The 14,870-nt window shown below is 43.4% G+C and overlaps 1 protein-coding gene across 10 annotated transcripts in view; it reads left to right on the top strand.

Moving 5' to 3' along the window:
- KTN1 (kinectin 1) overlaps nucleotides 1-14,870 on the top strand; it is an 82,035-nt gene that overhangs the window by 41,886 nt on the left and 25,279 nt on the right. For 6 of the 10 annotated variants that reach the window (XM_064715877.1, XM_064715872.1, XM_064715878.1 and 3 more), the window contains exons 9-24: nucleotides 269-401; nucleotides 1,605-1,692; nucleotides 1,973-2,139; nucleotides 2,724-2,792; nucleotides 4,811-4,848; nucleotides 5,435-5,525; nucleotides 5,775-5,843; nucleotides 6,556-6,593; nucleotides 6,710-6,800; nucleotides 9,008-9,076; nucleotides 10,138-10,172; nucleotides 10,299-10,389; nucleotides 11,778-11,846; nucleotides 13,686-13,723; nucleotides 14,352-14,442; nucleotides 14,607-14,675. In XM_064715877.1, the coding sequence (XP_064571947.1) occupies nucleotides 269-401; nucleotides 1,605-1,692; nucleotides 1,973-2,139; nucleotides 2,724-2,792; nucleotides 4,811-4,848; nucleotides 5,435-5,525; nucleotides 5,775-5,843; nucleotides 6,556-6,593; nucleotides 6,710-6,800; nucleotides 9,008-9,076; nucleotides 10,138-10,172; nucleotides 10,299-10,389; nucleotides 11,778-11,846; nucleotides 13,686-13,723; nucleotides 14,352-14,442; nucleotides 14,607-14,675 (1,246 nt within the window). The remainder of the gene's footprint in view (nucleotides 1-268; nucleotides 402-1,604; nucleotides 1,693-1,972; nucleotides 2,140-2,723; nucleotides 2,793-4,810; nucleotides 4,849-5,434; nucleotides 5,526-5,774; nucleotides 5,844-6,555; nucleotides 6,594-6,709; nucleotides 6,801-9,007; nucleotides 9,077-10,137; nucleotides 10,173-10,298; nucleotides 10,390-11,777; nucleotides 11,847-13,685; nucleotides 13,724-14,351; nucleotides 14,443-14,606; nucleotides 14,676-14,870) is intronic. The other 4 variants (XM_064715881.1, XM_064715880.1, XM_064715879.1 and 1 more) reach the window with 1 other exon arrangement.

Raw genomic sequence — 14,870 nt, 5'->3', positions numbered from 1 at the left:
AGGAGCTGCTGCTTGTGGCTCCTTGCTGACCTTGAATTCCTGACCCTGCCTTGTGGCTGCTGACCTGTGCTGCTCACCTGGACCAATGGTTGTGCTGCCGTGGATGGCCAGGAGTACCTGACCCTCATCCCTTTCTAGGATAAAACCATCTCAGAGGGGGAAAACACCCCAAACCCACCCTTTGGTTGCAAATGCATGACTTGCTGTTGACATTTGAGTAGCAAACCTGTGGCAATGTTTGTTTGTTTGTTTGTTTGTTTGTTTGCAGGCAGTCAGCAGAGCTGAACAAGCTGCGGCAGGACTACGCCAGGCTGATGAATGAGCTGGGGGAGAAGAGCAGCAAACTGCAGCAAGAGGAGCTCCAGAAGAAGAATGCAGAGCAGGCAGTGGCTCAGCTCAAGGTGCCTGGGGTTGGCTCTGCCTGTCAGGCTGTGCTCAGGGTTTGGTCTGAGCTGGGATGTGAGGCGGGTGGGAATTGCTTGGGCTGCTTGTTTCAGATGGGCTCAGCCAGCCTAGGGCTGTGTTTAATGGTTTTATTCAGTGCACTGGGTTGTGAGTGATTACAGACCTCCCTGAGAAGTGAAACTTACCTTCCAGGTAAATATCTTTTCAACATCACCAGTTAAGCTTTTTATTTTGCTTTCTGTGAGAGTACAATTCCAACAGGCGTTGGTACTTCAGAGCCATTCATCCAGATGCCACTGTCCTTGTGTAGTTTTCCTTTGAAGCTACATTTATTTATTGCATTTATTTAAAAATACATTTATTTAAAAATACATTTATTTAAAAATACATTTATTTAAAAATACATTTATTTAAAAATACATTTATTTAAAAATACATTTCTTTTAAAATACATTTCTTTTAAAATACATTTCTTTTAAAATACATTTCTTTTAAAATACATTTTGCTTAAATGTATTTAAAAATAAATACACTATTTAAAGAGTTAAATTAACTTAATTCTTAATTTTTAAATATAAATTAAAAGAAATAAATTTAAAAAATAAATATAGTTTTTAAAGAATTAAATTGTGATTGGACAGGCTTCTATATAAATCTTTGTTTCTTTGGAAGAAAAAGTCTTTTGCTTTTTGTTTTTAAGAAGAGAAAGTATTTTCAGGTGAGAATGTTTATCCACAGCTCATGATTTCCTTAATATTTCCAATTAAATCTTACATACCAGAAGTTCTCCCTGCCTTTTGCCCTGGCAGGTGGAGAATTGGTATCTAGAGTTGAGATGTTTTAATTACTGAATGCAGATTTATGTGATGCTTGGCTGGTCTGGCTTCTGGTGTTAATTCTGAACTGTCAGGGCAAGGATGCTGCATTTTCATATTGCAAAAACCATTCTGTTAAGAGCCTATAATGAAATCCTGTTCACAATTTGCCTTTCAAATTAATAGGCTGAACTAGTCTAGGAGGAGGATTACAGAGCACTCTGTCTCTCTGATGTGCCCTAATGGAAACAAGAAACAATTTCACTTCATTGCCATATGTTTTGGGACTAGCACTGAGGAGATGCACTCTGAATGCTTCAAAAAGAAATTAAAGGTAAAGAAATTAATTACATTCTTCTCATCAACTCTTTCTTCAATGTGAAGGTCCAGCAGCAGGAAGCAGAGAGAAGATGGGAAGAAATCCAGGCTTATCTCAGGAAAAGAACAGCAGAACATGAAGCAGCACAACAAGGCAAGTATCACAAAATTCCCAAATAATGCTTACTGCAGTGAACTGGCTGTTGCCATTTGTAAAAAAAGGGGCATTATTGAGTAAATGTCTTAAATAAAGCTTGGGTGAAGCTTTTCCTGGGGAAAGTGGTTTGGGATCCCAAAATAGTCTAAATGCTGATGGGGGAGCTGAGCCTTGTTGGAGTGAGGTTCCTAATCAGCCTCCCCATTTACAGTGAAAATGATTTCCCCCAAAGTTAAATATTGACTTCTGAATTAAAATCCTGACATTTCTGCTGCAGATGTGCAGAATAAGCTTGTGGCCAAAGACAATGAAATCCAGAGCTTGCACAGTAAACTTACTGATACAATGGTGTCAAAACAGCAGCTGGAGCAGAGGATGCTGCAGTTATTGGAGGCTGAGCAAAAGAGAGCTACTGAGGAGGACTCCATGCAAATGCAGGTGCAGGTAGTGTTCCTCAAGTGTTTTAAGGGTTTGGGTTTTTCCCTTTCACTCTGTGTCTGTGGAAATATACAACTATCTCTAAAATGCTGCTTTAGTGAGGTTTCCCCACTGAATAAAGGGTGAAAAAACTCTGTTTATGGAGTGAGACCTTGTGTGTGGTGATTTGAGGAGGTGTGGGGTCACCTCACACTTGGGGCAAGTCAGGAAAAGGTGCTGAGCCCATTTCTGAAGCTGTGAACTGATCCATGGTGTGGGGAGCAGCAAACCTTTAATTTCTGTGTGATCTCCTTCCTCCTGGCATTGGGTGGTGAGAGGCAGCATGGACATAACCTTTGAGGGCTTCAGGGAAAGCAGATGGGTCATGGTGGAGCAGGGAATGTTTTTCCTTGATACAGAACAGGTTCTGGTGCTTCCACTCCAACTGGTTGGTTGTAGTGGGGATTAAAAAACCAGCATCTTTTGTAAAGTGTCTGACATGTAAATGCTGAACTGTTCTTACTAACATAATCATGGCTAAAAGCTAATCCTAGCAAAAGTGGAGTAGCTGCAGATCTCAGCCTGCTTTTCTTTCTGTGCTCTCTTACAAGGAGCTGATAGAGCAGAATGATGCTTTGAATGCTCAGCTTCAGAAGTTTCATTCACAAATGGCAGCCCAGGTACAGCATGTTCTCAGACTTCCTTTTGTAGTCATGACTTGTGAACTTTGATTCAAAGTAAGACTTTTTGTAGCTGGGTATGAGATGTAATGCTGAAAGCAGAGACTTGTTAGCATCCTCTTTTCTAATGTTCTTTAAACTGTTTTAAAACTTTAAGCTTCTTTCTTTTGGTGGGGGGAAAGTCCATTTATTTCCTCCCATAATGGCTTTCATTTATAACTAAAGGGTATGGTACCTTTTTCAATGGTTTTTGTCCTGTAGCTTTGCATGTCTACAATTCTGTCTTGTGGTTCTTTTGGTCTTTCTGCAGTCCTCCTGTCAACCACCTGATTGTGCTTTTTCCCTTGTGGTAGCTCTGTTCATTTTAATGCTGATTTCTGTGCAGAAGCAAAAAAGAAAAAAAAAATCACACCAAAACCCCACCAAACCTGCACAATACCTTTCTCAGTTATTTTAATGTTTTAAATTTTGGTTTAACAAGTTTCTTACAGACATTATTTCTGTTGTAAACACTGTGTAAAGCCTCAGGATCACTGGAGTTGTCTCCACATAGAGGAAGGTCACAGAAATCAGCTCAGAAAGGCTTTGGGGAGCACAAGTGGAGGCTGTTCCTATGCAGTTGGATGCTTCCTTCTTTTAATCATGGATGTGCTTGATGGAATTTGATTAAATTCAACATCAGGCTGAAAATCTGGCTTTGCTTGAAGTGCTTTAACCCACTGGGTGGGGAGAGCAGTGAGGGAAGAGCCATTTTAGATTTACAGCATCTTCATGGCCTGCTCCTCTCATCCCTTTAAAGGCTTTGGAAATAAATTCCAAGGGAAATTTGACTTTTTGGCTGTGAGTTACACAGGGAGGATGCTGGAGGTGTGTGCTTTCTCCAGATAGCCTCAACTGGCCATGAAAATTCAGGAATGTTTTTCCACCATGCACAGTGGGGGTGAAAATAACACTTTGGAGAGGGGAATTGGGGCTGCATCCTGCTCTGGATATCAGGGGTGATGAAACTCCTTTGGTTGTTAGAAGGGACTGGAATTGTGAGCATGGAAATTCTACTACAATCTGCAGAGGTCCCTTTACATCCAGTGTGGTGGGTCTGTCTTGCCCTGTTGTGTGTGGCAGCCTAGGAACAGGTAACAGGCTTTTTCCAGAGGGGAAAATGCCACTTGCTGAATTTGTGATGATGTTTCTGTTCACAACACAAGTCCTGATGTACTGGGTAGGATTTCCTTTATTTTTCTTTTTTTTCCTTCCCTTTTTTTTTCTTTTTTTTTTTTTTTTTTTTTTTTTTTTCCTTCCTCTTTTTTCCCCCCCCCCTTTTTTTTCTCCCCTTTTTTTTCTCCCCTTTTTTTCCTCCCCTTTTTTTTCCTCCCCTTTTTTTTCCTCCCCCTTTTTTCCCTTTCCTTTTTTTCCTCCCCCTTTTTTTCCTCCCCCTTTTTTTCCTCCCCCTTTTTTTCCTCCCCCTTTTTTTCTCCCCTTTTTTTTCTCCCCTTTTTTTCCTCCTTTTTTCTCTCTCTCCTTTTTTTCCCTTTCCTTTTTTCTCCCTTTTTTCCTCCCTTTTTTCTCCCTTTTTTTCTCCTTTTTTTTCTCCCTTTTTTTTCCCCTTTTCCCTCCTTTTTTCTCTTTTCTTTTTTTCCCCCTATTTTTTCCCTTTTTTCCCTATTTTTCCTATTTTTTCCCTTTTTTCTTTTTAAAATTTGAGTGTTTTGTCAGCAGAATATCCCATAAAGCACTCAGTTCCTAGGAGGGGAAGTACTGGTGAGCCTGTGGCTTGTTTGAATCTAGTAAAGGACAAATTCTAGGGGTCATTTTTCCCTTCATGTTGCACCAGGCCAGAGGGGAAGGGCCATTCCTATGTGCTGGTATTCCTTCAATGTTCCTTAGCCAGGAAATATTTGGAAGCATCCTGTGCCAGTTTCAAATAACCAGACAAATGCTATTCCTGGCTCAGTGAAGATGGGGATTCTTTGACTTGCTTTACTTCCAGTTATTTGTATTTTTTTTTTTCTCTCCTGCAGACCTCAGCTTCAGTGCTGGCAGAAGAACTTCACAAAGTGTGAGCATCCATTTCCTCTGGAATTTTGGGATTTGGGAGGTGTTGCTGCCACCTTCCCTTCATTCATGTGCGGAGCATAGGGGAGGCACTGCTGAAGGAAATGTTGCTGTCTGTGCTTTGAACTCCTCATGAGACCACCTTGGGAGCTGGGAAACAGCTTCCTACAGATTCCCCTTCCCTGTCTGGCCTCAGGTTTGGAGTTTTGCTGTAGCTCTGAGCTCCAGAGCAAGCAGCATCTCCTGTGTTGTTGGTCCCTGCCTGTGCAGGGTCAGTGCAGCGCGCAGGAATGTGCGTGACCGTGAGAATTGTTATTATTTGGGCTGTGGGGCTGTGCCAGGAGGCTTCTCCCTCTGGGACATGGGCTGCTGCTTGTGTTTCAGAGCTAGGGAATGTCTCATAAATTTTTTGGCAGGCAGACAGCATTTAAAATGGAAAAGCTTTTGGACCCAAAGTGTACAGTCAGCAGGATTTGGAGCAGGAGCTGGGCTGAAGGGCCAGGGTGTGTTTTGGGTTTAGCCTGATGCTTCCTGCACCATTTCCATCCACATCTTCTGTGCTGATCTGTCTCTGTTTCCCCCTTGTGCAGGATTGCAGAGAAGGACAAACAGATCAAGCAGATGGAGGACTCATTAGGCAATGAACGTGCCAACTTAACCAGCAAGGAGGAAGAGCTCAAGGTACAATAAAAGCTGTGCAGATGCCAGCTGAGCTGGCTGCATGTACAAAATGCAGCCCCCAAGGCTGCTGTCCTTGGGTCTAGAAACAGCCTTTTCAGCTACAGGTCTGCTCTGCTAGGCAAGGCCAGTGCTGGATGCTGGAAAAGCTGTTGATAAGGAAACTTGAGGATACCCCTGAAACTTCACTCTGGAGAGTGAAAGCCACTTTGTGTATGAACTGTAAATACATTATTTTTTTCCTTCCTTCAGGTCTTACAGAATATGAACCTCTCCCTAAAATCAGAAGTACAGAAGTTACAGGCTGTGACAAATGAACAGGTGAAACAGTTGTTTTGCTTTTCCTCCCTTCCAATACCTGTTCTGTCATAAATGCAAATGCAGATCTGTTGGCTTTAAGCAAGCTCTGCTTAAGCACCTTAATGGTGTGAGGCTTCCGGCTTGGGCTCAGATCTGATTCCCTGCAGTTCTTATTGCTGCTGGGAGCCCTAATTCTTCCCCCTCCTTCACCAGCAGAGTCTTGTACTTGGATATCCAAATTATTGAAGCATTTTGCTTGGTTGGTTTAGATTTTCAGGCATGCAGAGTGCAGGACAGGAGTGAGCACAGCTGTCTGTGAATATGCAGGCCTGGAATTTGCATACAAGATTCATAAACATCCCCCAAAAAAACCCCAAATCCCACAGCTTCCCCTGCCTCACCACAGAAATGTTTTTAGAGCCAAACAAAATGCTGTCCCTGTGTTGCTGCTATGTGGCCTGTTCATTACAGAAGTGGAAATGAAGTGTTTAATTAGAGATAATCCCAGTTGTCAAATGAATCTCTTGGAGATGGTTTTCCCTTTGTATAATTGCATGCTTGTGGATTGGTGCTGTAAAAGTGCATGAAGACAAACTTACCCCTTTCACTCTTGATTTCAGTCATGTGCTGGGAGGCCAAATGACTTGTTCTAGCTTTTTAATATTGTGGAATGAAAGGTTGATTGAATCATGTGATGTATCCTAAGTCTGTGTTAATCCTCTTTATAATCTAGGCTGCTGCTGCACATGAGCTGGAAAGGATGCAGAAAAGGTAAATAGCTCTGGGATTTGATAAACAATGTTTATCAGTCTTTTATGTTCTTTTTAGTAATGCTTTTTGTAAGACTTGGATGGGGAAATGTGTTTAACTGTTCTGCTCTGTCTCAGCATTCACATGAAAGATGACAAAATAAGAACTCTTGAAGATCAGCTTCGAGAAGAACTCGCTCAGATTTCAAACACAAAAGAAGAATTCAAGGTAAGACACAGAACAGGTGGTTTTGTGCTGGTTTTCAGTAAGTTTCTCAGTCTCCAGAGGTTGTGGAGCAACTGCAGAACAGTGAAATTAAACTGACCTTTGGGTGTTTAGGTAAATTACAGTGTTGTGTTTGTAAGGCAGGAGCAATGTGGGCTGTCAGAGCAGAGTGAGAGGTGGGACAGCACAAGTTAAATGCAGTGTCTGAGTTGTGGAGAGAGAGGGCTTTGAATTCTGCGAGAGGAGGTTGGACAGTAAAAACTGTTGTGATTTCCCTGCATTCCACCTGCAAATGTGCCTTTCAAGGCCTTGGTGCTTTTGTTTGGAGCTTTTGCTGCTTGGATGATCATGCCAAGCCTCTGTTTTCTGTCAGGCAGATGTGAAAATGCTTATTTTAACTCTGCCTCTTCCCACGTTTTCTCATAAGGCTGCAGCTCAACTGCTGCAGCTTTTGTTCTGACATCTGGGGTCTGCACAGCAAAGCTGCTGCTTGTGTCTGGGTGGTGTGTGCAGAGAGCAGCCTCATTCCTCCTTGCCCTCTGCCACCTTGGCCTTTTTCTTGTGAGCCTGGGCTGTTAGAAACAGAGAGAGAGGTGCTGACTCCATCCCCTGAACTCCTCTGAAGCCTGTGGTGGGTGCTGCTGCTCCTCTGATGTTTCTGGTGTGAGGTCAGTCCCTCTGAAGCTGCCCCTGTCACCTTGGTGAGTTTGCTAGTGAGGAACAGAGCGAGTGGGCAGTGGCAAAGGCAGGATGCTTTTGTAGGAGAAACCTCTGGAGTCTCCTGGAGCTCTTTGAAGCAGGCAGTAAACTTGATTCTTGTATTTAAGTGCCGCTTTCAAAGAGGTTTTGATGAGAGTCCCTTGCCAAGGCTCTGTAATTTCTCTAAGCTGTCAGAGGAGAAGAGGGAAGAAGTTTGTTCAGTTAATAAAATAGGAAACCAGTACAATTTCAGCTGATTTTTGGAATAAAGCTGTTGATTGTGCTGGGTCACAGGTGCATAACCAGTGTGGGAAGAGGTGGCAGGCTGGGGGAAGTGGGCAAGTCTCAAGTTAGTGCCACTCTCAGGGCTTTGTGTGGTGGAACATTATAAATGGTAGTGAGGTGAAAATGAATGTGGGAAGAAATAGGAGCATCCTTTTAGTGTGATGGTTTCTGTAGTAGCTGTTCCCAGGAAAAAGGCCTTAGAGGTGTTGTGAATGGTTACGTGCTGTAATCAGTTCAGTGCTGAAGTAATGGCAGAAATCACCTGCAGGCAGTTCCAGCAGCTCTTGGGAGGTGAATAGAGAGCTGAATGCAGATCATCAGCATTGTGATGGTGCAGAAATCCACAGTGTGCTCCCAGCATGAAGATTATTGCACTGCTGCTCTCTCCTTCCTCCTCTCTTTGATCCCAAACAGAAACCAGACCAGTGCTGTTCTAAATGCTTCCACCTAAGGAAGTGCTGCTTTTTTCACAGGCACATGAAAGAGGGAAAAGCCAGGTTCAAACCAGAGCAGTGCATTTAATCCCCACTGTTGCTGTCCTTTCCTGCTTGTGTTTTCCCTGTGAGATTTTGGGGCTTTTGCAGAGCACATGTCCTGCTTTTCACTTTTATAAAGCACCAAGTAAGTCTTTAAAAAAACAAAAAAAAAAACAATACTAGAGGAAGATTTAAGAACACTGTCTGTTAAGGGCTACTGTGACCATTGTATGGAGCAGGAATGCAGGAGAGGCAAAGTCTGTTTGTCCTTCCCATCCACCTCTTCCCAGGTGTGGGAGCTGTGCAAACCTCTCTGTGCTGCACTGCCAGGTCCTTGCTGTGCACTGAGGCAGCTGAAGGGAACTCAGAAAGGGGATCTGGGATGATTTGCTTCACCAGATGAGGTGTTTTTTGTAAGAGGCAGTTATTAAATCTTGACACAATGCTGGTGCTGCTTTAGGAGGAAAATGTGGGGTTTTTTCTGAGCTTCTCACATTTGGTGCTGTCTGATTCTCTGCCAGGGAATAAAGATGGTAACAGCTGAATTTCTCATGGGACATAAGGACAGTACTTTTGTCCTTAATACAGAAAAGCAAGACAGAGAAGGAAAGGGCTCTTTGTAGTCTTGAAGCTTCCAAAGAACTCTCTGTAATGACTTCTGTGCTATTTAATTGCCTTTTTGCCATTATGGAAAGGCTGTATTTAGGCTCTGCAGTTCTGAACTGATAAAATGCCTCAATTTTCTTCCAGGTTCTGAAGGATCAAAACACAGCTCTGCAAGCTGAAGTTCAGAAGCTGCAGACTCTCCTGTCTGAGCAGGTACAACCAGTGTTTGCTGAGCTTTTATCAAATATCTTCTGTGCTTCAGTGTTTTAATTTCTTCAATGTTTTTTCTTAACCTGGCTGTAGGCTGAGCTGGTTGATGTCAAAACCTGATGTTGTTTTAGGTATTTTCTCTTCTGTGCAGGGTCAAGTAAGGCAGTTGTGGCTGTCTTGTAGACCTAGTCAGGAGTGTCCAAACAAAATCTGGGGGTTTTTTTTCCCACTCCTGAAGACTTAAATAGCTTAACACAAGCAAGAACCTATTTCTGCAACCACTCTGACCCTTGGAAGTAGAAAACTCTTTACATTGTGATGTCCTTTGCCTCCTTTTGTGCCCATGGCTCACCTACTGCAGTGGTGCTCACAGGATGCTGCAGCTTCAAAGCTGTTGTGTTGTCGAGCTCCATCTCCTTTGGGATGTTCTCTGGGAGATTCCATATGAACATCCCTGACTTTGCACCATTGTGGAATGACAAAAATTCCTGAAACACTGGAATAAAACTGGCAGGACAGGAAACTTCTGCTGTACTCCTGCTAGTCAGGAGCTCCCTTTTGGAGCTGCTCCCTTTTGGAGCTGCTCCCTTTTCTCTGGTGGAGAACCAGACCTGCAGCCTGGCTGATCTGGTGTCCTGCCTGAAGGACTGGAGGTGATTTTGCTTGGAAGTTGGTTTATGTTTCCCACCTGGTCTCTCACAGTGTGGTGGTGTTGAGGAATCATAAATGTTCTGCTGAGTGAGCCTCAGGTGGAGCTTGTGCTTCTGATAAATGCTCAAAAGGGGCAGATTTTCAGGTACTGAGCTGGCTGCAAGTCCAGCAGTGTAAAACCATCAAGGCATTTGGGCTGGATCTGTCCCTGCCCTTGAAAGATTGATTTTTTTCCAGCATCAGTTTTACACACATATACCATGAGGACTTTATCTCCCTACTTTGTTTTCCTTTCTGGATTAGTGTTGTAACCAAGCTTCTGGTTAAGTTGGTGCTTTCCAATTATTTGTTTTTTAAATCCCAAGCCTTTATTGATCCAATTAATGATGGCCCTATTTTTTTTTTCTTCATAGACAAACAAAGACTTGATAGAGCAGATGGAAAAAAGGTGAGAAACTTTGTTTTGAATCAGAAGCTAAAATAAAGATTTGGTGAGTGTAAGATTACTGTTGATAGCTAACTGCCTTCAAAGTTAAATTGTCTTTTTTCTTAATTTTCACTCTTGCTTTTTCAGCATGAGAGAGAGAGATGACAAAATCAAGACAGTTGAAGAGCTGCTTGAGGCAGGACTCATCCAGGTGGCTACTAAAGAGGAGGAGCTGAAGGTAAAATCCCTCTTATGATCTTTTCATGGGGAAATAGAGATTAAGTGCTCTTATGCAAGGTGAATTTTGGAGTGCTCATGGTTCAGTGTGAATTCCTTCTGAACAGGAAAAGCACCTTGTGAGGATGAGGTTGAAACCTTTTCTATAAGGCAGACTAAGCATGAGCATCAGTGGGGTAGAATAAATAAATAAGTAAAGTATAAGTAAATAAAGCTTCTCTCTGCTTAGTCTAGGGCAGATTTTGCTAAAAAGCCCTTTGGAATAATGGGAATATATTTCTAGAGCTGTACATTTGATTTAATCCCCAACAAACCTCCCTTTAGGAAAGGGTGTTTTGTAAGGACTTGATATTATAAAACTCCAGGGTTTTTGTCTTAGTTGATAATTATTCTGATATTGATAATTAATCTGAAGGGTAAAGTGGATTATGAACTAGTGGCATTTCTGGGATGGTGATCAAGTTATTTCCTTCCTGTTTATTTATAAAGAAGGCAGTGATGAGAAGCCTGGAAAGGCAATACAGAAATCCCTGTCTGTTTGTCTTGCTGGAAAGCTGTGTCCACCTGGGCACAGCCAAGACAATGTTCTTCCCTTTCTTAAGGTGCCTGAATTCCAGGGCCATTGCTGCCACCCATGTGCTGGGGAGGGATTGATTGTAAACCCTAAGGTTTCTGAGCAGCCAAAGCTGTGAGCACCCCATGGACTCCTTTAGGCTGAAAAATCCTCTGAGATCAAATCCAACCATCCCAGTACTGCCAAACCACATCCCCAAGTGCCACACCCACGTGGCTTTTAAATCCCTCCAGGGATGGTGGGATTTATTTTGCAAGTTATTTGTTTGAAATAATATTTTACAATTTTTTAATGATGCTGACAGTGTTGTTTAGATTGTGTGATTTTTATTCTTGTAGTGCCATTCTGTACAAAGGCATCTTTGAATTCTTAGATACTTTGGATGTTATTATTGACTCTAGAGTAGGATCTAGACTGTTAAAGTCTATAGTGTTATATAATTTTTATTTGTATTCCCAGAGTGGTGAGAAGTCTGTCTGTGGGAGAATCCCAGTATGATGTAAATAGATAAAAATAAATGGGCTGTACAAAAGATAGGCTGTAATATGATTAGATAAATTTGTTTTTCTGACCTCTCTGCTCAGTTACAGCACTCCCACCTTGCCCTAATTTCCTATAAATTAGTGTCCACTCCAAGTTATTAATGGTGAATAATTAGTCTGTTGAATACTTTGGCTCCAACACCTGCAGAGGGGGGTCACTTCCAGACTTTCAAAGTCTTTCACTTATTCTAAAAGGAATTACTTTTCTGTCAAGCTTAACACTTTTTTCCCCCACAAATGAGGCTTTCATTATCTCTGTGTCTGCTTTCAAAGGCCCTGAGAACGGAGAATTCATCTCTGAGAAAAGAACTTCAAAGCCTGCAAATTCAGCAATCAGAGCAGGTAGTACTTTTCATCTAAAACTTTTATTACACCTAAACTAAATCTGAAAGAATCTTGCTGTGGTTGCAAAAGTCAAGGGAGGAAGGTGGAGTTGCCTTTGAAGCCTGTTGGCAAAGCATCCTGTTTTCCTTCAGCCTTGGTCTGGGAGCTGATGCTTCTGTCAAATCTTTGCTTTGCAGAAGTGTCAGAAGCAGGGCAGATGTTCAGGATGCAGGCAGTGCTGCCTGGGCTTGGTTTGAGTTTGAGGGTGAGGGGTTGGAACACAAACCCTGTGAGGAAGCCCTGGGGGAGCTGGGGGTGCTCAGCCTGGAGAAAAGGAGACTCAGGGCTGCCCCCATCTCTCTCACAGCCCCTGAAAGGGGCCTGTGCTCAGCTGGGGCTGGGCTCTGTCTGCAGCAGCACTGACACAGACAGAGCACACAGCCTCCAGCTGCACCAAGGGAAATACAGGTTGGATAGCAGGAAAAAGTGTTTTACAGAAAGGGTGAGAAAGTTCTGGAGGAGCAGCCTCCCAAGGAGGGTTAGAGTAATTCATAATTCCAGCACCTTGCCTGCATTTCTTTGGTGTCAGCCCATGAGGAAACCCAGGGAATGAGCCTGGGTGGTGGAGCTGAGCAGGAGCAGCCTCCCAGAGCAGCCAAGGCGCAGCAGCACCTCCCTCCCTCCCTCCCTCCCTCCTGGACACCCAGGCACCCTCTGCCAGCTCTGCTGCCCCTGCTTTACAAAGGCAGGAGCACAAAAAGCTCCTGAACCAGGAATGCAACAAATCCCATCCTCAGCAGGTGAAAGGCAGCTCTGACACTCCTCAGTGAGTGCTGCAGTTCCCAGTTCAGACCCAAATCTGCATCAGCTTCCTTGAAAAGTTCAGTGTCTTGAGCTTATCCAACCTTCAGCTCACTCTGGGTTGTTTGACTTTATCTACAACTCCTGAAAGGTGAAGGTGCCTGTGCTCAGCTGGGGCTGGGCTCTGTCTGCAGCAGCACTGACACAGCCAGAGCACACAGCCTCCAGCTGTGCCAAGGGAAATACAGGTTGGATAGCAGGGAAAAGTGTTTTACAGAAAGGGTGAGAAAGTTCTGGAATGGCTGCCCAGGGAGGTGGTGCAGTCCCCATCCCTGGGTGTGTTTAACAAAGCCTGGATGTGGCACTGGGTGCCAGGGCTGAGTTGAGCTGTTGGGGCTGGGTTGGACTCAATGACCTTGAAGTTCTCTTCCAACCCAGTGATTCTGTGAGTTTGCCATGCTCTGAAATGGTGTGGATCTCCTTTTGCAGAAGCCTGGAGCAGCAGGCATGGCTGGCAGGCAGCTTGTACTGCCTCAGCTTCATGATGAGAGTGTTTGAGCTTCCCAGTGTCAATCCACACTCTGCAGGTGTCACTTGTCCCCCTCGTCCTTGTGTCTGCTCGGTGACACTGTCACTGTGTTGTCACTTCTGATGTGCTGGTCAAGAAGGGCCTGTCCCTGACACCAGCTCTGCTTGGACACCTCAGGAGGGCAATTAGCTCCTAGAAAATCATGTCTGGAAGAGGGCAGGCACAGTGACCCTGTGGAGATGTGCAGCAGTGTCAGGATTAGAGGGCAGATGATGAAATGATGGTCCTGAACTTCACCCTCTCCTGCTAAAGGTGCTGTGGGTTTGCTTTTGTTTTCCTGGAACTTGCAGCAGGCTTAGTATTACTGCTTTGCCAGGAGCTGGAGACTGATTTTCTCAGGAGCAGCCAGATAAATAAAATATTAGGCTGCTACATAGTTCATCCAGCTCTCTGTCCTCACCCCTCAACATTCACTGTTTGTTTTGCTCTGTTCTGTTTTTCCTAAGATGAAGCTCTGTTTTTAACAGGTTTCCTTCCAATCACTGGTGGAGGAACTGCAGAAAGTGTAAGTTACTGCAAAGATTTAATTTCTGATTTATCCTCTCTGTCTTTATTCCATGACTACAAGTGTATTGCTTCCCTGAAATAATTGGCTTTTGGCTGGGTGAAGTGTGCGTGTGGCAGGAAGCATTTCCATTTTTGAAACATGTCACACCAGATCAATACCTGCTGAAAATGCAGTTGCTGCTCTGCTAAGCAGTTAATTTCATAAACCTGGCTTTGACTAGGTGAGGAATTGCTCTGATTTGTCAGATAATCATTTTTGTTCAGTAGGCACTTGAAAAAGGGTGGGATTGTCCCCTGTGTGTTTTAAGTTGGTAAATACTTTGCTGGAATGTCCAGTGAAGGCTGATTTTAAGTGTGTGTCATTCCAGGCACTCTTGATATCTTAATTTGCATTTTTTGACTGTGATAGTATTGATTTAGCATGTGAACTGCTGGTCATATAAAACCAGCTGATTTTGCACTACTCCCAGTCTTATTCTCCCTATTTGTTCCTCCTGCCTGGTGACACTGTGAATCCCTGAGGCTGGTGATGGGATGGGATGTGATAGCAGAGCCAAATTCTGTTTATTTGCTTGAGCAGCACATTTTTTCCAACCAGCTTCTGTTGTTTCTTTTCTCTTTTTAAGGATCCACGAGAAGGATGGAAAAATAAAATCAGTGGAAGAACTCCTACAAGCTGAAATCCTAAAAGTAGCAAGCAAGGAGAAGACTGTTCAGGTATCTGTGTGCAATCCCTGCAATTCCTTTGTGTGTTGGTGCCACAACCACATTTGTCTGTTACTGCATGGCATTCTACAGTGATCAATCAATCTGTAGCATCCATTTTTGTGGTGTTTTTGTGTTTCCATTGTCCAACCCTGTCTTGTTTTGTCATTGAAAAGGCTTTGACACAGGAAATAGAGGCTCTGAAAGAAGAAGTAGGAAATTCCCAGCTTGAGATGGAAAAACAGGTAAAATACTTTAGTGGCAGCAGTGTGAACCAGCCTTGCCTTGGATGTGCTGCTCACTGTTTCTGTTCTAGTGTGTTCTGTTTCACTGGTGAATGTCCTTGGGTAAGGAACTTTTTCATGTTGGAGCTACACTGTTCTTGGATATAAAGCCATAAAAATGTAGGATAATTAATGATATCCTTCAGAAACCACACA

This window comes from Zonotrichia leucophrys, chromosome 5, assembly GCF_028769735.1.
Source record: "Zonotrichia leucophrys gambelii isolate GWCS_2022_RI chromosome 5, RI_Zleu_2.0, whole genome shotgun sequence".
NCBI lineage: Eukaryota > Metazoa > Chordata > Aves > Passeriformes > Passerellidae > Zonotrichia > Zonotrichia leucophrys.
The sequence above is the reverse complement of the archived record's forward strand: the minus strand, read 5'-3'. Positions and strand labels throughout refer to the sequence as shown.